Source organism: Corvus brachyrhynchos, unplaced genomic scaffold, assembly GCF_000691975.1.
Source record: "Corvus brachyrhynchos isolate BGI_N302 unplaced genomic scaffold, ASM69197v1 scaffold3, whole genome shotgun sequence".
NCBI classification, from domain to species: Eukaryota; Metazoa; Chordata; class Aves; order Passeriformes; family Corvidae; genus Corvus; species Corvus brachyrhynchos.
The window spans coordinates 5,931,421-5,958,897 of record NW_008237619.1 but is presented as its reverse complement, the minus strand read 5'-3'; the positions used below and the strand labels follow the sequence as shown (position 1 = coordinate 5,958,897).

General features: G+C 35.6%; 1 protein-coding gene across 1 annotated transcript in view; it reads right to left on the bottom strand.

The window, feature by feature from the left end:
• Positions 1-27,477, bottom strand: part of ABI3BP (ABI family member 3 binding protein) — a 140,763-nt gene that overhangs the window by 93,662 nt on the left and 19,624 nt on the right. The window contains exons 2-6 of the mRNA XM_017731863.1: positions 26,094-26,273; positions 16,936-17,004; positions 14,880-15,012; positions 5,687-5,868; positions 2,637-2,698 (exon numbers count right to left, since the gene is read on the bottom strand). Of these exons, the coding sequence (XP_017587352.1) occupies positions 2,637-2,698; positions 5,687-5,868; positions 14,880-15,012; positions 16,936-17,004; positions 26,094-26,273 (626 nt within the window). The remainder of the gene's footprint in view (positions 1-2,636; positions 2,699-5,686; positions 5,869-14,879; positions 15,013-16,935; positions 17,005-26,093; positions 26,274-27,477) is intronic.

Here is a 27,477-nt window from a genome sequence, read left to right as displayed (position 1 = left end):
GCAGGAATGTTTTACTCTAGAGTTTAACAAGTAGTAGAAGCTAACAATCCTCTTTGGCTGGAAAAATTGGGGAGGACCCCACCTTCCAGGCTGACATTATTAAATTAGAGGAACTTAACCAGACAGAAGAGGAAATAAATTTCTAATGCATTTTCTCTGCTCTCCCACTACCCATTGTTTATGAAGGGAAGAAGAATGACCATCCCTAGAGCACTTCTTTTCTTCCACACTCTCATTAGTTGCTGCTCACACAGCCCCAGGAGCTTAGACAAACTTAAAGGATGAAACTGCCAAAAGAAACACAAGATGATACGTGACTGATGTTGAAAGGTCAAATGACTAGATGGGCTGGTAACATTGTTTTAATAAACAGCCTTTAAAAATGTCCTTACAGAGAAGAGTTAGGACCATGTTGATATGAGTCAGTTGTGTCTTTGGAGCAAAATACAGCATAAACAAACTTGGCCTAAATAACGCTCATTCTCGCTTTGCGTCGATGATCTGATTGCGCCACTGAAACATACCCCACCTAGCGCTGTGGAAACTGAAAGAACAATGGGAACTATCTGCTTTTTGGCTTTTTGCACCACTGAAGTGAGAATGATAAGAGAATTTTTAGAATAATCTATGGAATGCTTTCATGATATTTCTGTGGAGGGTGATAAAGCAGTACTGCTCTGGAGCTAAGCCCTGTGAAGATCACAAAAAAGACTAGATGTTGGCTCTAGTCCTCCTTTCATACTTGTGCTGTGCAAATATTTGCAAAACTGTTTTCACTCACTTTCTCAGAACTTCTCCCACATAAATAGAATCCCTACTTCCACAGAAGCAGCGTAACAGTCAGGGTTCTGGCACAGAGCGTTTGCTGAGAAGAGCAAAGGAACTCAGCTTGCACTCCATATCCCAGGATGAATTACCTGATCTTGGGCAGTCCTGTGTAACTTTAAAGACATTTATGGGACCAAGGCAAAGAACAGTAAAGTTGGCTTCATCAACATAATGAGATGAGCACCCTCCTGGATATCTAACCAACTGGATTCATATTACTCACAAATAAAGCATTTTCTCTTGAATGCAAGGCATAATTATCTTTCCTATAACCTAGGCATTATACTGATCTAACTCTATATATGATGCAATAATTGAAGTATTACTGCCCTAAATGAATGGAAATGGCCTCAAGTTGCACTGGGGAGGTTCAGATCAGATATTAGGAAAACCCATTTTCACAGAAAGGGGTGTCAAGCATTTGAAATCACTGCCTAGGGAAGTGGTGGAGTCATCATGCCTGGAAGTGTCAAAAGAAGTGTAGATATGGCACTTGAGGACATGATTTGATGACAAACATGGTGGTGGTGCTGGGTTAGCAGCTGGACTGGAGGAACTTAAAGGTCTTTTCCAATCTTAATGATTCTATGATTCTACGCATACCTAATTATTCATAGAAGAAAATTTATTTCATGAATTATGGTTTGATTCCTGAAGGAATTCAAGGTCTGATAATTACAGACCATTTATAATATTCTGAAATATGAAAAACAAACAATGAGAAACCATACATTACCATTTCCTACCATGAAAACACTTGGAAAATCTGAGACAGAAGAGAATTGTGAAGAATGGGTTATTCTCTTGTAATAATTGACACTCATGAGTTAACCCTTTAAAATCTCTAAAGTAAGAAGAATTTCTACAATTTTTCTTGGGAAGTTATCCTATAGTCTACCACAGGGATAGTAACTTAAAAAGAAGCAGAACAAAAAAAATCCTCCAGAATATTAGATGCTGAAACTTGCACTTTGATGAAAAAACAAGAAAAGGAAATACAAAGAAACCAATTTAATCTCATACTAGAACTGGTAATGCTTAGAAGTTATGACTAAAATGTCTATTTTTCACTGTATTAAAACTCACTAGCTGGTTCAGTCTAGAGAGCCTTCATTTCTGCTTCAGCTCGTGGAAGAAAAAAGTATCTGTGTACATGAATCCAAAATCAAATGAAATCCATCCATGCTTGTTTGTGTTTATGAAAAAAAGTCAGGTGAGGTAAAAAAAAATTAATTATCTATTTATAAAAATCATCAATTTTTTGACAAAACGGTAAAAATTCTACCATCACATAAAAGAATTTAATGGACAGCCTAGCAAACTTGATTAAATTGCCCTTTCTGGTGTCCTCTGGTTCTGCAAACACTTGCCTCATATATGGGAACTCTCAGTGAATTCAATGGGATGACTAATTTAGAAGACCTGAGTATATACAAAATGACTCTATAAAATCATACCACCAAGTTATCCCAAGGTTAACTGATCACTACAAATATCACAGGTTAACAAACCTGACTACTACAAAGGAATAAGGCAATTTTAAGTTTGGAATCTACACATGGAAACCATCAAATTCATCTTTGATAGATTGGAACAAGTGTATGTAATCATCTTAGTTGCAGTTCTCAGTTATTTTGTCCATCCACACATTTAAACATTTTTCCATACAGTGCATTTAACAGATTGTTTTCTATATTGGCAATTTGTGGTCTTGATAATGTCTTTCTCACTTTAGTGAAACAGAGAGTAAAAAATTTGATCATATTAAATACAAATCAGGTATTAAAAAAAGAGACTGCTTTGCATACCTGTGTTTGGGAATTGGGTACCAACTTGTACATATTCTGGAGTTGCCCATTTACTTTTTTACCTGTTTTGACAGAAAGATAAATAAATACACATAATTATTTTTTTGTTTTGTCCAAAGCAAAGCAAACCAAGTTTATTCACCTTTTTTTTTTTGGCAGCTAGGAAAGTTAGGAGGCTTAATTCAAAGCCTGTATAAAAACACATCATGGAAAAACGTTTTTGTCCTGTGTCTTCAGATCCATTAACAGATGCAGATGCATGGCCTTCTCTTCACATTTTGACAGCAAGGAAATGAAATGTACTCTTCTTGTTTTGTTTATGGTTTTGTTTATTTCAATCTATGAACAAAGTAACCCACAGATTTAAACTCCAAATTTTTTCTCTTAGGTTTTCCTCTGACTTTCTAAGTAGTAGAAATTTCTTGTGATGTAGCTGCTAAGTAAGTCAAGAAACGGTTCTGTTCAGCACCTATTTGATTCTAGCATGATGCTTCAAACTTTCTCTGTATCTTCCACCTATCTACACTTTTCTGCTGCCTTTGCAACGATGGGTGTGCAAACAAGAGTCAAGTTACATGTTATCATATTTTTTCAAATTCCATCCAAAACAGATGAGAAGTAGAAAAATAATTTCAACTCTAAAAAATATCAATTGAGATACATTTCATTTGGGAAAAAATCTTTCAAAGTGCTTGATTCTTCTAAGGAACAGGACTTACTGTTGGCCTAAATTCAATGGAAAACTAAGTTTCACAGAAGTTTCACACTGACTTCATGACAAAATCATGGTAAGATGGTCAGAAATAAGCTACTTTCATCTCTTCTGACAAAAATCAGTTAAATAAATGCTGAACATTTGCCATGCCTTTCATGTGTTCTCAAATCATGAATTAAAAGCAGATTCTCCTCCCAGCCCCTCCCAACATGTTTAGTATATAACAAAAATTTGGCCTGTGGATTCAGCAAATCCAGGAACATTCAAAAGAACTTTCAGTTTCTAGTAATTTATATATTCTTCAGTGGGAAAAAGAACATTTATGGTGAAGGATGTTTGGTTTCTGTTGAGATGCTTCCCCTATATGGGAAGAAATTGAGTTGATACAAGACAGGAAATTAGAACAGAAAAGAAGTGTCTGCTTGTGTTGATTGATAAACTATATAGGCACCTGGTTATACATTTATTATAAATATACACTCTCTGTTTACCCCTCACATTTTCTGTATCTACCTGCTATATACTAAAAATATGAAAGGCTTGAATCTGAAAGTGCTGACAGTTTTCTGATTAGAAGATACTTTATCAATAGACCAGAATGCAGACGTGCAGGGTAGTCACAAGCTCCCTGGATTTAGCTATTGCAGCAACGTTCACTGAATACACAAGTCTACAGTCTAGACAAAAGAAATCTTATGTAAATAGAATATGAACTCTTACAAGAAAGAATCTTTCAACCAAAGTCAGTGGGTCTCCACAAACTTACAAGAATGATGCTCCTGGCCTATTAGAAATGTAAAATGTCTGTAAGAAACACCATTTAGAAACATATTACATACAAAGAAAAAATTTATTGATGTTTGTGGATGTTTTTATCAGTCTTGAACACATTAACAAACTACTAACATTTTGCACTCTTCATTCCCTCTTATTCTAAGTGCTGAACTCTATTTCAGCACTTGCTCTAAAGATGACTTTAAGATGTGTGAAATGTAATAAAAATCAGCCCCTGGGTAATACATCTTTAAGGCTGTGAAGCAGAGCTTTTTGTGAATCAGGTATGGGAAAAGGTTACCACCATTATCCTCTTTAAGCTCATGGTATAGCAGTGGCATTATTCTGGACTGCTAAAACAGCTCTATGGACACTGGGCAGGTGCTTCTAAGTTACAGCTTTGTACTTTATAATGAAGGCCAGCAAAGCTCTTTATTAGGGAGTATGAAGGTTTTTTCAGTGTTACAAGCCACCATACTGCTCTCCTCCCTTTTACACAAGTATATTAAGCTCTGTAACTCACCTACAAGCTGAAACAGAAGGCCAAATTAAATTTCAACTTAAAATCTCAGAGGAATAAGGCTCTCTAATGAGAATTCCCATTCTTTATGTTTTGAATCAAGCTAAAAACAGTAATCATAGGAGTTTGCAGCATCTTCTGACCATCATGTTCAGAAATATCTTCATGCAAATGTTTGAGGAAAACAAAACAAATTGGATAATCTCTGTTAAGTCCTCTCTTCCTTCCATTAAAAGGAGGAAAACTCTGCTGATGCTTATTTCCTCTACAGGTATGAGTGATTCTTTCAGCAGTACATGTTTTTACAAGGGTTAATTTGACCTCACTTTTCCTGCATTGTCTTGGGACTTTAGAGAGGAACCTTACAATATGACTGAGAGACAGACAGATGTAATACACTGCCTCCATGAAAACACAAACAAAAGCATACACAACACTGCATGCTTCAGACATAATCCTTATAATACCTTGATTGAAAATAAGCTTCAAATTCAACTTTTGAGTGGAGTCATAAAGGGCCCATTGAGGTAGGACAGGCCCTGTCTAGCTTGAAGACCAGCTTCAATGTAAATCCAGTTATAAAAGGAGATTCCAACAACTCCAATAATTTCCATCACTCATATTAGTTGACAGAAGAAAGTAAATGGATTAGGTGGACGATGGTTGATGCATTAGTTCATTAGTTGATCATCTTATTATTCATGGCCTAAGGTAAAAGCTTAGAATCCAGTCAGAAGTAAAAATTTACATACTCAACCCTTAGCGTGTATCTGTACTAAACACCATTAGAGTCCTACCAACCTGCATCAGATCCTCTATTTGCAATGACAAGAGAACAACTTTCGGAAGAGTAGATGGCAGGTTTTCAAAAACAAAATATTTCTAGTTTCAGAAATTCCTAAAATAATTTTTTAGGAGCATAATGGATGGCATTTAAACAATAAAAACCTGATCAACAGCTTACTCTAAGTAATACCATAATAGAGGAAAAAATACAGTCAAAATCAGCAGCTATTTGATTAATTATTGTCAAATACTTACTGGAGAGAACTGTCTTATGATTCAAAGTCTTGCTCCAAATACTATCCTCTACATTGTCTTTAACTCCAAATTCATAAGGTGTGTTTGGCTTCAGATTGTCAATCACTGTCTCTGTAGCTGGGCAGAGCTGAAACACCCATTTCTTGTCTTTACCTTTTTCTCTGTAGCGAACTGTATAGAACCTGCTCGGGGAAAAAAATAGATCTACACAAAGGAACTCATGATAACCATTTTTGTGAGGAAATAATAGTAACAACAATAATAATAATAATAATGTTATATTGTTCTTGTTCTTTCTGCCTCTTTATGGTCACCAAATATCAAAAAGCCAGCATTTATTCCACATATATGTACCCCATCATTAGGAGTATCATTCAAAGAGCAAAAGGACATTCACAAACACCCGTGTGTGAGGTTCTACCCACAAAGTGCAAGCTCATTTTCCAAGCAGTTCCTGTGATTCCGACATATGCCAGAACTAGTCAATTGAATCATAAGTCTGCTAGTCAAGAAGCCTCAACTGATTTCTCAAAATCTTCCATTTGCATCCAGTGAAAGGTGTTCCCATCAAACCTAGTCCAAAAGCTTTCTCCAGGGAAGACCAGTAACAGTCATTGTTTGTATAACACATTCCTCATTCAGAAATCCCATTAAGTATTGCCCACACTTCAAACAAAAAAAAAAACCCAAGACATTACTTTCAGCAGTTTAAATCAATAATGTGATGAATACTAACAGATTATGAAATCAAAAACATTTCTACAGAAATTGCCCAATTCTGTCAAGGAGCACCACCCTGAAAAAGTATGACTGCAATGCTAACCAATCAAAAACAAGGCAGTGGAAATGGTGAGAGCTTCAACACAAGAACTCCCCTGCTGACTGTAGTCTCATTTTCAATATATGTGCTGAATCACTCCAGAATGGAGTGGAGGTTTCTGTTTTTGGAAAAGCAAATCTCAGAGAGATTTGGCAACTTTTTAATCCAAGTATTACTGAAAATTGTTACACATAAATAATTCATATCCATTGTCCATATCTATCTCACATTTACATCATCTGAAAATGGATTAATTCAGTCCAATTGTATTTTGCCACACTTAAATAGAACAACTTAAAGCTTGCAAATCAAGGTTGTGAGATTTATTACAGGTATTATATAGACAAACATATAGAGACAAAGGAAGAGAACTTAAAAAAACCCAAACCAACCAAAAAAAGGTTCTTAAACAACTGAAAAGGCTTCATAAGTCCATTCTAAAACGACTTAGTGGACCAAATCTAATACAGTGAATGTATAAAGTTGCTTTTGCCAAAGTTACAGAAGAGCACTTTCAGAAGCTTACATGAAACCTGACTGTTGAGTACACAGAAATTCCTACCTCATTACTAAAACACAACCTAAGATAAGGCAAGCGTCACTCATGGAAAATGTTTCCATACATAATGGTTCACTTTGTTTACATAGTTTATCTTATAACTGTCAAATTTGTTTTCTTGGCACCGAAAAGATAGATTCTCCTGGTTTAGTTGCTACAATTCCATTCATTTGGGTACTTCACCAGGTTACAAAATCAGTATTTATGTTGGCTCAAATAACTTCATTAACTGTACTACTTTGAAAAGGAAAGGAAAAAAAACAGGAATTAAAAAGAAAGACAAGTAGTGAATATCCTCTCTTGGTTCCAGGACTACCAAGGAATAATCTGGCTCCTTACTTCTGTGGACTGTGATCTGATCAAATGTCAAATAATAGACCTAACTCTCAGTCAAACTGACAAAGAACATTTCAGAAAATCAATTATTGGCAACATTAAAAGAAGGAAAATTTCTTCTACTTTATCCTCTTAATCCATTTGTGTGTAGTCACATAGAAATTAACCAACAGGAAAAGCTTACTTGAACTCCCTGTCACTGACTTGCAAAAAATGTAACTTTAATAAACAAATTCAATCTTCAACACAAATTCCTCTTACTGGGCCCCATACAGTCTTTTGGGACGGGATTTGGAATAAGTATAGATATCAAATGTGAATTTAAGTGGAAATAGTCACCTTCTTCCCTTGCCTGAAAGAGGAATTTTCATTTGTTTTCATCTTCATCCTTACCTTTTCCTACTTGTTTTAGTCCAATAGGATAGAAATAAAGTGATTGTATGTGATGGAAAAAAGAGTAAACTGAATCAGTTCAGTTATTGAACAATCTGAAAGAACACCTGCATCAGAAATGAGGAGAAAAAAACCACTAAAAACTTGTTGATAATGAATAGACTTTTAAGTGGCTGTTCCCACTTGCTTCTAGCTGCGAAAATGTTCTACTTTTTAATGCTGGTTCCACACCTGAAATTTCCTTCACTCTAACATGAATTAAAATACCAAGAACACTTGCACAACAAACTCCCCCTCCATCTTTCACTTAAATTCAAGACTATTATAAAATCTGAAAAGAAGATTTTCATAATTGTGCCAAACTATGCCATTAGAAAGAGAAACACACAGCATAGAAGAAATGTGCTCTCAACTCCAAGGTTTCCAAGCCTATAAAAACTTCACCAAGGGTATAATTATTTCAGTGGAAACTTGCCATCGTGAGTACTAAAAACACTGACTGCGATGACAGAATTTCCTCAACCATTTCAATAAAAAGCAATAAAAATGAAGTTCCATTTAACAATTTGCAGGTCACAATAATTTGACTATTAAAAATATCTAAATATCTACATGTGCTTTTGGGTAAATGCAATCATTTGTTTATAGAGTAAAAATTCAGAAATGCCAAGTTTTGTCATCAAAGAACAACAACTCATTGTTAAACCAGACCAACAAACTGCCAAAAAAAATGCAATTTCTGTGTCTGCCTGAGAACACTGTAGCGATTGAATTTTGTTGTAATTTTAATTTCTCCCTTTTTCAAAACTTTCTTTCATCAAAAATATAATATCAAAAAGTCAACACATATAATTGAAGACGTGAGAAAGCAGTAAGATCCAGTCACCACTCACATCTATCAATCCCCTTGTGGCAGTGACATACCTGCACAAAATGAGTGCAGCTGGCTGAACTGGAAACACTCAGCAAAACATCTTCATAGATTCCCCCCAGAATGACAGAAGGCAGGCTGAAATAGAGCGCTGTCACATTCACATAGAAAGGAAAGCTACACTACATGTTTCTCAAATAAAACACTTCCCATTATCTCTGTGATGTAGGAACAGGAAAAACTGATTGCACACCACAGGGCCCTAACCGATAATATCCAAGTAATACACTGTGGAATAGTCCTAGGAATGCTATTCCCACCTGTGAATACTGGTTTGATGTTTCAGCAAGGACACGGCACACCCAGTTACACTTGATGAGAATTTATTTTAATCTAGATTCTCAGCAGGTATAAAGAGCTAACAATATTTAACTTAATTTAATATTTAATTTTGATTAATTATTTGTTATGTGTTTTGGTGGGGGAGATTTTATCAGAACAATGTTTATTGACATCTCTTGTATTTCTATCTACAACAAATGCTAATCAAATGATTTCAGGGCTCACTCTGTTTCTTTTCTATATAAAACACTAGAGCTCTTCTGTTAAACCCCATTAAAGTTAGTACCTCCCTCTCTCGCCCTAACAGGCACTCATTTGAAGATACCACTAATTAGGCCCCCCTGGGGACTGTAGAGAAATTTTACCTCCTCCCTTTTTACTAGACAGCTGAAAGGATAATAAACTGCAACAATTTAAAACAAAAGGTGTCATGGGCAGGTGAGGGGTATTGCTGCACTCAGAATTAAGTGCGGTAATAATGAGAAAAAGAAAGCAAAACCCACCGCAGCAGAGGAATAAAGAGCCCACATTCATCAAGACAGCCTCTCTCCACATGCATTTGGGCAACATCATCGAATGTTTAGTTGCTTTCTTGAAACTCTGTATCTTTTATGATATTTTGACTTTGCTTGCCTCCACATAAGATGTACACAAAATGTAATGGCAGAAATAAAATAAGTAAAACCAATTTCATCATTTAAAGGAAGCCACAAGGGCATGAGATTACTCCATAGGCCAACCGCTGTAGTGATTACTGTATCTGCAAAGTCAATGTACAAGACTCTCAGCCTGACACAGAAGGTTGTTTCTCTTCTATGTTCAGCTTACATAGTTTGTTTTTTTAAAACTCTACAATGCAAGGCAGTGCTCAGTTTAGAGACAGCCTTTTCTTTGCACAAGAAATCAAAATACAATGAGCACTTTAAAGAAGCAGCACACAGGGTTTTTGCTTTTGAGATTAAGCAAATCTTATTCACTGTTAAAAGAAGTAAAATTCTAGGATGGATAGGCAAGACATTAAGTTTTCATCTATCAGTGTGAATGATACTGTTTTGCCAAGAATTCTAGTGCCATTTTTCCATCTTTTAACCAAATCTCATTTCAGCCAGGTTCCCAGAACGTGCCCGCACAGTCAAATATTCAGACACAAACAATTAGATACTGGAAATCTTATAAGGCAGATGGTTTTATGAGATTTCAAGACTAGGTCAGTTTGTATAAATATCATGGGTTTATTTGGAACCGGGTCCCAACCAAAACTCCAAACAATTTAATCATGACTGTTTCAGTAACATGTAACACCAAACAAACAATTAAGCCTTGGAGATATACGAACATTCCAGCCCTGAGATTTCATGTCACCAGAGACAAAAGATTATGAAGCTCTTTTCTTTTTTGTTCATAGAAATCTAATGGGAATTTTTTAAAAGAGACCATTAGCCTACCAGATATTTATTTATTTATAGTTAGACTTCATTAAAAGCCCAGCATCCATCTAATGTTAGAAAGTAATACAAGAAATGGCTTGAACTATGATTTTTCAGACACTGAGTGTTGCGCAAGTTAACACATGAAGTTGATTATATTGTTTCCTTTTTTACTGCTAAGTTTACTTTAAAGTAAACACTGACATATATAAAAAATGGAAAGAATGACACCAGTGATGGTTACCGGTTAAGTTTGCAAAGCATTTTCTAATTTAGTTTTCACTTTTACATGATCACTAACATTCACTTCTTTTACTTAAAACTTTTAGTAGAATGACAGAAATGAAGAGTAAGAGGCTCTGAAGAGTGTGAGGCTGAACAGCAAAAAATCACTCCAGTTTAAACAAGCTATTAGCATATACTCCTGCAGCATCAACTCAAAAGCATCTCAAACCCAAGATGTGTATTTGCTGCTGTATGTTTTCCTTTAAGAAATTTTGCTAAGTTTAAAATACATTTTGTATGTCACTTGCAACACAAAGTATGACTTAGTTAGGAGCTGCATAGTGACAAAAGTTTTTAAATAGGCACAGGAGGAGATAGGCACATATCTTTCTGAATTTAGGGCTTTAAAAACCCTACTTCTATGGACTATACAACATAAAGACTAAGTATGGACTCTCCTCCGGTTTTCCCTAACGGTTTTTCTTACTTTTTTTTTAAAGCATCAGATAAAAATGAAATAAACCACAAAATCTGTGCTACTTGCAGCTATGACATTAGAACATTTAAATCACAGGCGAGCCAATTTAAACAACGCCAATGTGAATTTCCCATAGTTTTTAACTTTAAAAAGACATACCTTCAGGTTTTAAATTTCTATTTTGCATGTATGTGAAAGTGTGTTTGTTTTTCTATACAACCCACTCCATAGAATATTATATTTTACTGTATCTATAAACCCTGCTTTCATCTAACACAGAAAATAATGGGGTTTGTTCCATCCCCTGACTTTCCTTCCTAAAGAACTGAAGGTCAAAGTCCACATTTTTTGAACCCCAACTACAGAGATGTTCTAATCAAAGCAAATACAAAGAAAAAAAAATCTACAGAGTATTCTCTCTTTTCCAGACTTAGATGGAGAGTAAATGTAGCCCCAGTGCTTTTCTTCTGACAGATCTGTCCACTAATACTTGTTTGAACACAAATAGGCAGAGAGGAAACAAACCTTTCTACTCTCTTAGAAATAATAAAAAGAATTGAACATGGCTGTGCAGCAGGATATCATGACTTTGCCATCTTCCCTCATCAACTACCTCCCACTGGCGTTAGAAAAGAGGATGCTGAGAAAGGTTCCACCAACTGCGCTTTCTGGTGTTGTGTAGTTTTCAACAGTTACATAAAACTAATCAATTGAGTTTTTTGATTTAGATATTTTTGTTTTTTCATTCTAGTGCTAAGGGTCTGATGAGAGATAATGGTCACTTCAAGAATGCTTCAAAATTTCAGCTTTCATTTTTGGGCCACAAAAATGGCAGTGAATACCTTTGCTTCAACAAGGGATTAGCATTTGGGGTTATCTTGAAGGAAATATGTAGCATTCTATTGCCTTATGCTCTTAAGCTCTAGACAGTTTAACCAAAAGAATGTTTTGTTGAAAAACATCACAAGTAAATAAGTAAATATTTTTCATTGGAGCTTCTTAAAAACTTCATGTGTACAGAAGACTGCTATGTGCCCTCAAGAAGCAAGCAATAACTTCATGGAAGCAGCAAAAGATAGTAATGCTCTTTGAGAACATGGCACCTCTTATTCCAAACTCGTTTTCTCACAGAACCAGATCTTCTAAGGAATATCCCACAGAGGTCAAACTTGCACTAGAGAAATCTTGGCCAGCAGAACTGAGCTATCCCATGTGGATTCTATTTTCTGACTCAGTAACAGATTGAAATAACTTTTATTATGCAACATTTGTACAAAAGCCTAACATCCACATGGAGATGGTAAAATCAGAGGCCGAGAACAGTGACTCTGTTTCAGGTCATATAGAGTGACAAATTTAAATCTTGGTGGGATATTTACTGACAGAACTGAGTTAAGAGGTCACGACTGCTATGAACTGCCAATGACAAAGATTAGAGGTTAGCCACTAACAGCAGTCTCGAGGATGATTAACAGTAATTGCAGCATGTCACGGTAAGGAGAATGTGCCAGATGAAAAAGGATCAAGTCAGGCAGACTGCCCCTGAAACAGATTGAAATGTTGGTGAATCTGTTATGTACTCTAACTCTTCTACTTTTATTACAATGCTAACTTGCTAAGAATGGGCTACTTCCTATTTTTTTCTTATTGCACGTTATCAACCGTCATTCAAATGATTATCATAAATTAATAGTTTTTCTTCTACACCCTGGCTAGAAGTATATATGGATCTAATCTCTCTTAGAATTCTAGATATACACACGAGGGTCATGTGGACAACTGTTCTCATCATTTATACAAATCACAAGCAGTTTGGTTCAGTAAAGGTAAAATAAGTAAGAGCACCACTAAAGTGACTTTTTTCTTTCTTCATTAACTTCACTGTTATGCTTGATTGCAAAACAGAAATCTGCTTATAGGTATATAACCATACTTTGATAAGATCACTTGTAATTTGATTTAAATATTTTTAAACTAGCTTCTCCTGTCTGACAATATTTCACTAAAACAGAGTGCACATTAAAAGTAATTCCTGAGAGGAATACATCAGAATATATTCTAGACATAGCAAGACACAAGTAGCACACTGCCCTAACTCAAAAACTATGTTAAAAACTTTGTTCAAACTTTGAGTCAGTGAATATCCAGCAAGAAAATTCAGCTACTGAGGAGAAAACACAGAATTGATGAAGGCATGGTGGTGGATACCACTTGCCTTGAATTTCCAGGTGGATTAATACAGGATATAGGCTTCTCCTGAAGTGTTCTTCCTTCCCACTGTACAATGGGTGCTGCAACACTGGTGCTGACACATCACATAAAGATAAATTCCTTGGTAAAAATGGTGCTAAAATCACTATGTCAGAACACTTTATAAGCTTGTCCAAGATCAGCTCATTTCTTCAGTTTCTCACAGTAGGAAAATATTTGCTTCTTTCTTGATTGAAAGAGCAAAATCTAAGCCTAAACCAACTTTTATTTCTACTGAAGAAAAATCTGATCAAATTTCATCTTTGGACATTTACTAACATTCCATAACTGTTTCCTAACAAACATTAACATTTTTCAATAGTGTTTGAAATTCTGGTTGGTGATGAAGATCCAAATTTTTTTCATGAGAAATTTCTGATGCTTGAAAAGAATTAGTCCTTTTGTGAAGTATGAAACTTTTGTAAGGTATGGAAAGGTCCTCCTGACTACATGAGATGTTTTTTTAACATAACCAATGTTTGGCATCCAGTTTAATCATGTCAGCTAGAGTTTTCTTATGAATACCAAAGTAAGAAAATTCAATTCTAAATTAGACAGCTACAAATTGGACAATACTAGATAGGTAAAGCAAATGTTCTATAATACAATATGCAAAAATAATAATGAAAAAAAACCCCGCACATTTAAAACCCAAAAGGTAACAGTTGCAAAACAGATGTAGATGCATCCCATGGGTGCACAATGCTTCTTTTTAGTTTTACAAAACACTGCTGACTAGAATAGAGCTTCACACAATGTAAATGAAGGTAAAAAAAATTCTTCTGTTGTCGAGGAAGAATATGAAGAGAACACAAAAAGACAAAGTAGGGAAAACATCTATAGTAACAATTTAAACAATTTTATTCATCTGCCAAGGGCTGAATAAATAATGATAGTGCACTTAATTGAGAAGCTCCTCTGCACGATGACTTCTCTTGAAACTTCTACTTGGTGAGTCTTCCTGAGTTTCCCACCTACTGTGCCACCCAGTAAATGCCAAAAATATTGACATAGAAGAGATCCTCTTTTACTTACAACAGAAAATTTATGAAAGCTGTACTGTATCAATAGCAGGAAAGCAGTTTTGGTGATAAGACAAAATAGAGGAAACAAAAATCAAATGGTGTTAAAACAAGGCATCATTCCCCCACCTCAGCACAACAAAAGACTTCTTTTACTCTTGTTCAGTCAGCTCTGAAGTAAAATATTTCCTGTGATTTAACAAAGTTTCAATTTATCAGATAAGAAATTAAGGTAGAGCCAAGGCCATTGGTTTAAGAACAAAGGATCTAGTGTAAATAGCAAGATTTGTAATTCAGCATGTAGACATCTGACTAAACTGCTGTCAAGTAGATTTGCAAAGCACTAATGTGAGCAAATGAGAAAACTTACTTCACATTCAGAGCTATTGTTTACAACATTTTAATTTCCACTGTAAAATTTATCTTAATTACAGCAGAGAGCTGCACCCCATCTTTTTCTGTTTTGTTACCTGTCGCTAGCACAGTTACTTGTTGCTGTCCAGTCATGTTGAGGGTTGACTAGGATGCCCCAAGAGAGAAATACAGAGGTTGGGGTGAGAGTGCCAACTACCAGCTGCAGAGGCTTTTGTGTCTTGTTCCGACCTACATAAGAAACATATAAAGTTAATTTCTCTCTCCTGCATTATGTAGAGGAAAGTTTTTGCGATTGGATAATTAAATAAATGAAGATCTAGTTCTCTTGTTAGCTTGAAGGGAGAGGTACAAGAGTTCTCTATTTTTCATGGTCACTATTTCTAAGATATGATTTACAAAAATGGCAGAGAAGTGTCAATGGTCACTTTTTCAACCTAATGTTCCAGTTAAACCTAATTTTTGAAAATGAATATTTGGTGGTTTAGATATGCTTACTATAAGAATAAGCTATAGGTAGATTAAATTAAAACGTCTGGCTATCTTGGACTACATCACAGAAGACATGAGAGAGTCCAGGACATTAGACAGTCTCCATGGATGTAACAAAAATAGTAACTTCTTGGCAGTTTTCTCAGTAACACTGCAAATATGTCCACACATAATAAATATTTTCTAGAGCATTCTTAAGAGTAAAATAAAACCTACAAAAGTTATTTTGCTTTTAACTGTAGGCAGATCTGAGTCAGTGTCTCTATCTGCAGGATTTTTCTCTTTTGATTACCTACTATATGGAAATCAGCTTTTGCATGATACTGAACTTCAGCTATGCTCTGTATGGAGAAGTACAATTCTTGTGTGGAGAAAAAACTTATTTTAAAGAAAGTTTAAGAGTTAATAGGTGGAAAGGAACAAATGATCTAGAGAAACTCTTTTGAGCCTGTAGTTTACAGACTGCTACAGGCCCAAGGAGAATCTCTGGTGTTTGAAAGATGATTAACTATAGAAAATTGATATATTATTTACATCATATTACATACGTCAAAAATCTAAAGGATCTTTACCTTCTCAAAATGTACAGGTGACCAACATTTCTTGGAAGTTTATAAATTACAGATTTGACTAACTTTCTTCTCATGCCTCTTGAAACCAATTATTTCTTCACTTAAAAAGCCCCAGTGACAATATCAATATATGTGTGTACATTTAGAAATGTTAACCATGTTGGTTTTTACTTTGTTGATGATGAATATGTTGCTACAAAACACACATTAACAAGCAACATATATATGTTGCATTTGAAAGGTAAATCACTTTCCAAAATCTTTCCAGACATACTGTGCTATACCTGGCCAAGAGCAAGAAAAAATTAATCCCAAGCATAACTAGGAAAAAAATATCATATAATGATCATAGAATAATTTTTGTTGGAAGGGACCTTTAAAGACCATCTAGTCCAAGTCCCCTGCCACGAGCAGGGACATCTTCAACTGGATCAGGTTTCTCAGAGCCCTGTCTGACCTGACCTTGAGTGCTTCCAGGACAGGTCATCAGTTTATTTTTTGCAGTCCAGTGATCCTGAAAGAAGTCTCCATATTAAAGTACGGAATTAAGTCTCCTTATTAAAGTAAGGAATTCAGAACTAACAGTATTAATGACATGATTAAGGGCATATAGAAAGACTTTGAAACAGATCAGAATAAAATTCAGATTTCTACTCTGCTGTGTATAGTTTCAGCTGGAAATATCCCTCTTTCCATCAGCAAGCTTAGCAGTAGTATTGATAAAGAGATAGAGACAGACAGACAGACACGCCCACACTACCATTTTCCAATGAGAAACAAAGAGCATTAACATGTCTATGGATGAAAGAATCCTTACTTGTAGTTTGGGAAGAATAACTTTAATGTCTTTAATCATTAGTGTTCTAAATTTATGCAAAAAATCTTTAGGTACATCTTCATGTTTTGAACACCATATGAGTGACTAATTACTGACTAGGAATTAGTGTCCTACATTTTACCTTTCCACATATAGAATTTGTGCATCCCAGTCAGATGAATACAGGTAGAAATACCTTTTCAGAGAAACCCAGTCAAAGGTTCTGTTTTCTTTCAAATATTTTAAGAAAGAGATGGAGTAATATTAAAATACCTGAACAAGATTTCTTGTTATTTGAAACACGTGCTGGTCTTACTGAAACCAAGTACCGTGGCTCTGCATCTGCAAATGAATAAAAGAGCAATTATTACAGATGTGCTAGAGATTAATCTGAAATTAATAAGAAAAAGTCAAATAGTCAGCGAATGCTTTACACGGTATCCAATCTTTGTGATCTGTTTTCTTTAAATTGTATTGAGTTCGAAATAATAAATGCTTCCATTAAAACAAGGTTGAGATGTTTGGTTTAGTTTGGGGAATTCCTCTTCAGAAATAAGATTTTCCCTTTGTCTTAAAACCAGATGTCAGGGATTTCTGCCCTTCTTAATTACTTAAAACCAATTCTCTCTGAATTGCAACATAAGAGAAGTTGTCATAGGACATTCCAGCAAGACATCCATAGGTAGAATTTGGCTCACCATATACTGACCAAAATTATTTTTACCATAGCTTTTAGAAAATAGGATTACTCTATGTAAAATTCTTATTGTAGTTTAGATACATTTACCTAAATGTATAACTACAGATGAGAGACTGAATTTCCTGCATATATCAGCGTAACAGGCACCTTGAATTCTACCACCTGAACAGAACCACTAAGATATCATTAAATTTCCCCTTACTCTCAGATTTCTGTAAAGAGAGAGAAAGGAAAAGCAGTACCAAATAAAATCCAAAGCTTGCTGTACTACTGAAAAGGCTCTGCCAGTGGCAAGGGAAACTACTCCAACTTCACTGATTTTATGCATTTAAATCACTGGAAACCCATACTATGGGTGTACTTTAATTGTTTAATTATTCTTTTTAAATGGGTTTCATCTGAACCCAATAGCCAAGATAAGCATTGAAAACAGCTGTTCAGAACAGTGTGGAAAAAAGTATTAGTTAAAAAAAAGGAACCCCAAAGTGCAAATACATATTCGTTTACAAAATGTTTTTTAATATTTGGAGGGGTACACAAGTATGGGACCTGTGTAACCATCTGGACATTTTTTGTATTGAGACTGAAAACTAGAAATTAGCAACACTTTAAAATAATTTGGTTTCCCTCTACTTTAAACCCAGTTTTCTGCTCTGCATTTATGCCCACTTGTGAGACTGTTATAACTCACAACATATTCAACAGGATTATTTTAAAGCATGACCTTGAAATTTTGAGAACTACAAAGCCAGTCTTCAAAGCTCTAAAAATTTATGAGTTCATCAGTAAAATGTCCAAGAATTGTAAGAGAAAGTTATTCAAATACTTTGAAACATTTTTTCCCTGCTCCATAAATGGAAAACTTAATTCTGGCTGAAATCTGAAATTACTTGTGTAGCAGTATATGAAATAGATTAACTGCTAAACAAAATTCGGCAATAAACAAAGACTGTTAATGCCTCACTGGACATCTCAGCTACAAAACCTGGCAGTTTTCAGGATTCATTCGTTCTAGCAGGTGTTTTTTTCTCTAACAAAATGTTCTCTATGGAAATATTTTTGCTGTTCATTAAGCTTTATTTTGGTGGATTTAACGAATGTTGCCTTAACAAAGAATACAACGCATTCCCATTTTGCAGGGAATTCATGGCTCTTCTGACTGTAATACAAGCTACAAAAGGAAGTATTTAGGAAAGCAGGCTGAGGCTAGATGCTGAGAGAGTGCTGTTATAGAAAGGGTAGGTTTAAAAAGTAGCACTTCTTTAGAACCACTGAATTTAAGACAATATCATGAAAATTATAACTGAAATCAGAATATGAAATTGTTAAACTGTCTGTTCAATATCTGAAATACAACAATAAATTTCTGATCTGTACTTAACAAAAGATATATCTTAATTTAGAAATATTATTCCATTCCTGAGCAGAACCACCCATGCTACTATATAGATGTTAACAGTAGAGCAACTGTAATTTAAGTTAAATTCATTGGTTTGATGTACAGTATCAAAGCATTATGCATGGACTGGAGGACACATGTCTTGAAATGCTTTTACTCTGGGCAGATATACATTCTATATCCAAGGCACCTGAATTTAAAAAATGCAGAGAGCTTTTTCAATATCATATAATGAGCCCTGACTTACTAGAAATGGGAGTTCTTTCTTAGTCTTCCACAGCAATTCAACATTTCTTTTAATAAGTTCAGAAGACTACTGAGTTTTCACACTGATTCAGTCTTCTTGCTGAGAAATATGACTATCAGTCATTATCACAATGCTGAAATCATCTGATGCTACTATGACTCAATTCATTTTCAGGGCGTTAAAACATTGCCTCACCCATGTATTAAATTCTGTCAAGTTACAGGAAATGTTTCACGATAATCTGTGTTCTTTTATGATGCCTATTATATTCATAATCCATTCCACAGATCCATGCATATAAGAAACAGGAATCTTGGGGAGAGGTGAGTAAAACAGGAAAAGAAAATGAAAATTCTGTGAAATACCAGAACTTAAATAAAACTATAGTTTACCTTGCACTAATTCATCTTATATGCTTAAGAGATAAATTGCTGAAATTAGAGGTAGGTAGGAAAATGTGACTGTCAGTTATAAAAATATGGGTGTTTGACTGGATGTAATTATGAATTGCAGAATATATCAACTATTTACATGAAAATATATTTAAGAAGAGAAGCTCATTTGAAAAGTAAAATTATAAACTCAAGTAAAAGCAAATTACACCACAGAGTACAGGCAATCCTGTTTGCAACAGAATATTTCTTATTTTCTTTGAACTGCATTTAGTAAGAAAAGGGCAGTTACATGACTAAGGTCAACATTGAAACGTCTGGACACGGAAGCATGAATCCAACATCTGGCTCCAAAAATCATTTCAACATTAATCAGTATATAACAGAGACATATATGATAAAGATACAAGATAGAGATCTGCCTTTCTCTCATCTGTGAGGACCCACAGTCTCATAAATGAAGGATCCCTACAAAACAATGCAAGCTTTAACAAGTAAAGTTTGAAATACATTAGCAGATTTGCTATGAAAACCTTAGCAGCTCCTTGATGCCACAAGGATAACGTCTTGCGATAACACATTCTTGGAGGGCTGCTACTCTAAGACCACTTGTTTGAACCTATTACTGTCTAACCCCCTTTATTAAAGCTAGAACAACAAATACCTTGCCTAAGAGCTCCTTTCAGATCAGAAATAAAGTCCAAATAGTGACCACCTTCAATTCTTGAACCACAAAATACTCTAGGAAAACGCCCACATGTACCAGAGAAGTGCTACTTGATAAATCCATGCCTAATTCTTAGTGATGTAATTCTCCCAAACATGTGCTATTATATTAACAAATAAAATTTTTAAAAGAAAAAAGCTTCTATTGCACACCTTAACAGCTTATGAAGATGACCAGAATGTAACAAAAATACATGCCACTGACATATCAGATTAACATAGGAGAACACTTACTTCCATTTGCCATGAGCTAGGCTATCAAATCAGTGGCAGCAGGCAACTAACACATACTACAAAATGCTAGGAAATTCTGCTTTTGTTCAAGCACACTATTCAGGGCCCAGCCAATATGCACATGAAAGCAAAACAATGTAAGAATGAACTGACTGATGAACTTAGAATAAATCTTAAAATAGTGTTACAAATGTATCATTAGAATTCATAGACCACTGAATTCAGAAATCAAAACAAAGAATTTTTTTGGCTTCAGGCTGCAAATCCTTAATCTGTAATTGGGGATTGCTAAAGATTTACCATGGGATGTTGCTAAGGGCAAAGGTGGAGGAAGAGGAGGATAGAAGGTATAGTAGTGTAACAAGCATGGGAAAAGACAGAGAAGTGGGACAAAAAGGCTGGCATGAATGAACTCACTGCTGATCAATGCACTTGTCTGGAGGAAGGGGTATCTGCTGACCTCCTCCAGGTCCTCCCTTCCACTAGGCTCAGCTAACATTAGCAATGAGAACCTTGTTTCTGGTAAATTAGCAGGAGGCAACATAATGCTGAATTACCATTCACATTATTTGGCATCTTGAAAAGCATGGAACTAATACATCTGAGAATTTCTGGTATTTGATCAGATATAAGAAACTGCACAGCAAGATCTTTCAGCTAAGCACTGATCCCTGAATTGCACTTTTTAAAATGTGTTCAAGTTGGTAATAGAATGCTTTCATATATATACATAAACACAAAATTCACCCACCAGTTATTGGGATTGTTATAAAGCAGGATTACCAATACATTCTCCTCTTACACTGTACAATCTTGTTCAAGAAAAGGAAAAGTAAAAGCATTGCACAACTTTGATCTGGTTTTAGAAACTGAAAGGGAAATTAATTTTGTTCACTGTGTTAAGTAATTGCTGTTCATTCTTACAACACTCTCCTGTCTCCACGCAATTTTTTGGGTTTCTCCAACAGTATCAACAATTTCTAGGAGGCTGGCTTGCAATCTTCCTAGCCAAGTTAGAAAAGACTAACACAGATTTCTTAAGCAAATACTCTTTCCTTACAAGTCAGGAAGACTGAAAAAATTAAGATCAAGGTTTAAGTCAAGCCCAGAGCTTTTGGATGGGTCTGTTCACCTTTTCATTAGTCTAGCTGAATTAATACCTTGATATATTTTGGCACTATCTGAATAGCTTTCATGACCAATAATAATGTTGTTTACTGCCACATAAGTACACAAAGTACACTCAGCACAAAATACATCTGGTGTCCTGATAAAGAAGCATAAATCTTGGAAACAAACTTTGCTGCTGCCTTGTCATTGTCATTTATCCTTCAAAATGATTCAGATCATTCTACTAGTGTATGAAGCTGCTCAAGACTTTCTTGCCAGCACAAACTCATTACAAGTCCAGGAAATCCAATAGAATCCTTTTCTCTTTGCACATGCCCCTCTGCAGGCAGATCCCAATTTATGGATAATGTTATGCAATTGCTGCCTCAGTTACTATATAATTTGCAAAACAAAGGCAAAACAGATATTTTAAGATAAGAATCACTGCAGTGAGGTGCTGAATATTTTAATGGATGAAACGTAGGTGAATGTCACACTTCATACAAAGCCATATATCTCTCCTGAAAATCCTTGGAAAGGTCATATCCTTATAAATTTCTTTAAAATATATATCCACCTATAGACACATAATTTTATAAATTAATACATCTGCTGACTTCAAGCTTCCCATTAACAGGATCGTAAGAGGTGTGTGACCCAGCAGAAAAGCTGACAATAAATTTCATTTTAATCTACAATGGCTGGGTTGGAAATATGGAATTTTGGGGCCTTAGAAACATGTATCGTGTATATTGTGTCATCCTCCATATTCCAGTTCCAACTGGGGACAATTATCCCAAACAGAATACCAATTATGCTGCTCCATTAACAAAACCAGGGATGCAGAGCTAAATCAAGGAAATGTGGAAATGTGGAAATGTCTGCAAGGTACTTCATTCTACCTAGTAGAGCTATACTCCTCGTTAGAAAGGACAAATTATATTAAAAGGGATTGATGCGTTTTAGGAAGGGATTAATGACTTATATGTGAAGTCTGTGTGTTTTCTTTCATTGGCCTAATAGATAAACTAATGAAAAAATTTTTTTTGAGTAGGGTCTATGGCTGATTACATATATGTACGTTTTTTCCTTAAAAGTCTTCACAGAATAAACGATTTTAATACTACTAGAACCAGATCCACGTTCATGGATCTTCCATTCTCGTGGATCTAATCACTCCCTCAGGAGATTATATTCCACAGCAATGTTCCTTAATGCATTAGAAAAACACACCTTTTAGAGACTAACAAATGCCCTTAAATCTCCATTTCTAATCTTTACCTTCCAGCTACAAACCAATTTAAGGTTGTGATCATAGTCCCTAAATTGACTGGGAAAGGAATTATCTTTCCATGAACCATTAAAACTGACAAGAAAGGAGGAAACATTAAATTGTATTTGTCTTTATCTAAATAGACCACTATGACTTTTCATATTTGGGAACCACTTCCTCCACATCCTGTTCAATAAAAGCCTCACCCACCACTGTTCAGGGAAGCCTGTAAACTCACCTGATTTCTGTAAAATTCAGATAAGTCAAAGCATGAGAGGACCAAGAAGGAGTTCTTAGGGCAAAAATGAATGGCTTTTGTACAAACCTAGCTGTTCTGACTGTGGAAAAACTTGTGGAACCCACTGAAGACCATTTTCAGAGCATGCAGTGACACTTGGATTGCTAGAATATGGGATAGACAATGCTGAGTGTGAAATTTAAAAAATACATTGTTCTAATATGAAGAGAAGGTACTAGGCCAACTTCATGACATATGAGATGTACTAGGAGTACAAAGATAATCTAAGATTTTTCAGCAATATGGTCTAGGGGGTTTATGTCTTTGGCACATTCTTGAGAGTAGTTTTATTGTCCCTCTACAACACCTTGGTTTTTCTAAAATCAATATAAAGTGTGTGCTAGAGCTGAGGTCTCTGGCTGCCACAATAAAACTCAATCATTGTTCCTAGAATTAAGAACTATTCTGCAATTCTTCCAGTTTCTGCCAACAACTGATCCTTAAATATGGTGGGGAGGAGGGAATGTGCTAGAAATCATCTCTGTCTTCATTTCTGCCACACAAGTCACTCTAAAATAGAGCCAAAAGCACAACTGATGTTTATTGCTTTAGCTCGTGTTCCATACACATTTGGAAAGCACAATCAAAGCTGCACTTTAATGTTGTGTTTAATATTTGTAAAATGGGAAAGATTATGCACTCACTGCTTCCAATAAACAAGTCCCCAAGGCATACAATCTAACCCTAAATCTCTTAACTAAAAGCAACTGCTCCAATAAACGTACTGGTAATTGCCTTAAATAAATGCGTGCAACTTGAAGAACATATTGCTGATAACTTCTTTTACTCGTGTCTTTTCAAAGATGACATTTTCTGAAGGTTGGAAATGCTTGTCTTGGTATCTGTATTATGTTGCATTTTGCATGTTTAGTTACTGGACATTCAGAAGTCACAAGCATAGACTTATTGTCACAAGGAAACGGACAGCTTCTATAAGCATGAGGGAGATAAAATTTTGAAGTTATTCTCCTTTGAAATAATCATAAAGGAAGAATATTTGTCAACATTTTTGCTCTTCCCTCTCCTGATACCCTACAGAAAACGAATATGCATGTGGTTAGTGCTCTGATGCGCTGTAGAACTAAGAAGGTTCCTAGTTTCCAGCCATTAACTACTGCAGTTAAAGCTACAAAATATCAATATACCTTAAATTCCAGGTAACTCTGAGCTTTCAGTTTTCAGTATCGCAATACATTAAGTATTAAAGCTTCTATTAAATAGGAAGTGCAAACGATCTACACATGATATTACATTTAGTCCTTTTTTTGCTCTTTCCTAGGATCTTAGAGTATCTGAAAAATATTAATCCTCACTACTCATGCAACAGGCATTGTTATGCCTAATGCACAGTATAGCACAGAAAATCCTGTACATCGTTCTTAGTGAACTGATTCAAAAGTTACACATAGGATGAATCAGATAAACCAGACGCAGCTTAAGTCATGTTTATGAAGTCAAACACTGGATTGGAGATGGAATTACAAAGAAATCCCAGGAGTACCAACTCATGAAAAGGAACGTTAACTTCTGCCACAGTGATCCTATCAGTTTCTAATATCTTAATTATTCTGTATCTAACATCTTATTTTTTCATTTTTTATTCTGCAGTTTTCAGCCTGGAGCAGACACCCACAATGGCCTTAATTGACCACATCAAAAAGATAGCAATTACTACTCCTATGTGTTCTGGGGTGATGTTATGAAGCTGCTTTATTCCTTAACCATCCGCTCAACACCCAAGGATGCTCCTTCTTTAAGATGGACCCAGGGGGTGGGACCACGGGGCTGAGTGTGGGGCAGTTTAACGGCTCAGCCCAATGGCTCAGGGAGCTCGGCGGGGCTCAGGGCAGGGAGTGTGCCAGGAGTGCTGTGCTGCTTTCCTGGGTTTCCTTTGTGTTCCAGCTAGCTGGGAAAAGGTTCTGTTGGGTTTTTTTCTTGCTCTTTTTTCCCTTTCCTTCCCCTTGCCTCACTGCCTGCCTTCCCTCCTCACTGGTCCAGGGAGCCTGCGGGTGCGGCGCTGGCGGGCCCGTGGGGTGGCCCCGGCTGGTCCGAGCCCACGTCTGTTCCCTCTGTGGGAATTTGTTGTATTTTGTTGTATTTTTTTGTATTTTTTTCCCCCTGTTCTACCCTGTTTTGTTTGTGTGTTAATAAACAGTTTGGTTTCTTTTTCCCACTTTCACTCCTTGTGACCCATTTGTCTCATTGACGGAGGAAAAGGGGAGGAACACTCACTCCGGAATATTTCCTCCTGAAGTCTTATCTCAAAAACTGAGACATATGCTCATGCATCCTTTCCTCCCCCTTGTTTTACACCAAGATCACCAGCACTACAATGATGAAGGTAAATTGATTCATTTCAGGCTAGAAAAGCTTAAAGAAAGCAATAGGAAAATCCTTAGGGATTGAACAGATTTCTCAAAAGGTCAAATCCTGATAAATCAATGTTTTAATAATTTTTTTTTTCTCCTCCCTAATCCAGATAACAGAATATAACATTCTTGACATGGTTTAATCTCTTCCATAAAACAGCTTATGGAATTCTGTTGGTAATGTCTCACATGGAAGTTAGAGGTTAATCCATAGCATGTAGTACTGGAGTAGATCCCCACAAGAAGAGGCATCATTTTGATATGAATGTTTCTGTCAAAAGGAATCAACCACACAATTCTCAAGACTGTTTCACTGTGTCTTCTACTCTTTGTTAAAAACATGTACATCTCCCTTATATTTTACTTTATAGCTGCAACCTTAGGCAAACCATCCCATTTGATCCGTGATGTGGTCATATAGCACGGTTTATCAGTAAAATGAAAATCCCCAAAACAAATACCAGTAAACAAACTTTTCCAAACAAAAACTAGTTCTTCTCCTTGAGGGATCTCCTAATTCCACTTTCAACTGAAATTCTTGACAGCAACCTTAAACAAACACAAAGAAACCTTGAGCAACAACACAATAACACAAAAAATTAGGCAAACAAAATGTTCATATTCTCCTCAATCTCTTCCCATAATTCATTACAACAACAGCATGCAAAGCAAATATGTCTTACCAAGTTCTGTTACATAGTTTTTTCCTTCTGAAGGTAAAGGAATGTACTGATTAGAAAGGAAGTTGCTTCCATAGCCCAGGACAAAACCTTCTAGTTTGGTGCTTTGACTTGGTCGAAGATACCTCATGCAAACGGTGTCATCTGTTGCATTGATCTGAACCTTCAGACTCTGCCTTTTCACTGGGGGAAGAGTAAAAAAGAGATCAAAATGCATTACCTAGCAATCATATATTCAGTAATGGAACATGACAATATAGCAATATAGGGCTGTTTAATTTGCTAATAGCATGCAACTGAAAAATTTCTTACAGGTCATGTCTCCTGGAAAACCAGTGTATTTTAAAAAGTGAACTAACAGTCATGTGAAAAAGTGGTTGCCAACATAACTGTTTTTCCACTAGTTTAGCATTATCATTTGCTTTAACATCAACAATTGCAGTAGTAAAACCATGCATGAAGTAAGTGGAAAAAATGCATGCATTTTTTCCTTTAAATGCAAGAGTTATAGTAGTAGTAGCCATATATAGGACCCATAGGTGAAAAAAAGTGCAAGTTTTTGGTTTGATTTTTTTGCTTGTTAGTAGAAAATACGAAGTTGTAAAATTAAGTTCATCAGTTAATCACACTCAAAAATTATGGTAGAGGATAAACAGTAACCAGATCCAAATAAAACTTCTACAATTTTTTCCCCCCTATGTTGAGCTGGAAATGTAATTTTGTATTTGGAATTACACCAGGACACCTAACTAACATAAATACTTTACTCAAAACTACGAAGAAACTCTTTCTAAACGTTCATTTTTATGCTTTCCAGGGGAACAGCACATAAAGTAAGAAACATCTTGTATTTCCATCTGCAAAAATTTAACTTGCAGCAACAGAGAATGACTTCACAACAGAATTACTAACTTTTTAGGCTACAAGTTGGTGTTTTGGCTTCTTCTTGTTGGGGTAAGGGAGAATTGGCTTTTCCCTTTTCCTTCCTTGGTATGTACAATTTTAATATTCCCTTGTCACAGTTAGGCCTATCATATTTTCAGAACTGTTGAATTGCTGGCTTTCCCCCAAACTTACAACACCAGCACCAGACTAGTATATTTTGGGTTATTATTTCTCTTCTCATTCTCAAAATGTAAATTTTTATCCCCAACATATTTTCAGGCATCTGTCCAATTATGAAGGCTGAAATTAATTTATCAGGAAAAACCAGAACTTTGCAGACAATCATTTTACTTCAGGAACTAAATCCTGAAGAAAAACAATGAGATAAATGATATATAATATATCATTGAATAATAGTGCAGAGTGATACTAAACTTCCCTTTCTCTCTCTTTTTCTCTTTCTTTCTTTCTTTCTTTCTTTCTTTCTTTCTTTCCTTCTTTC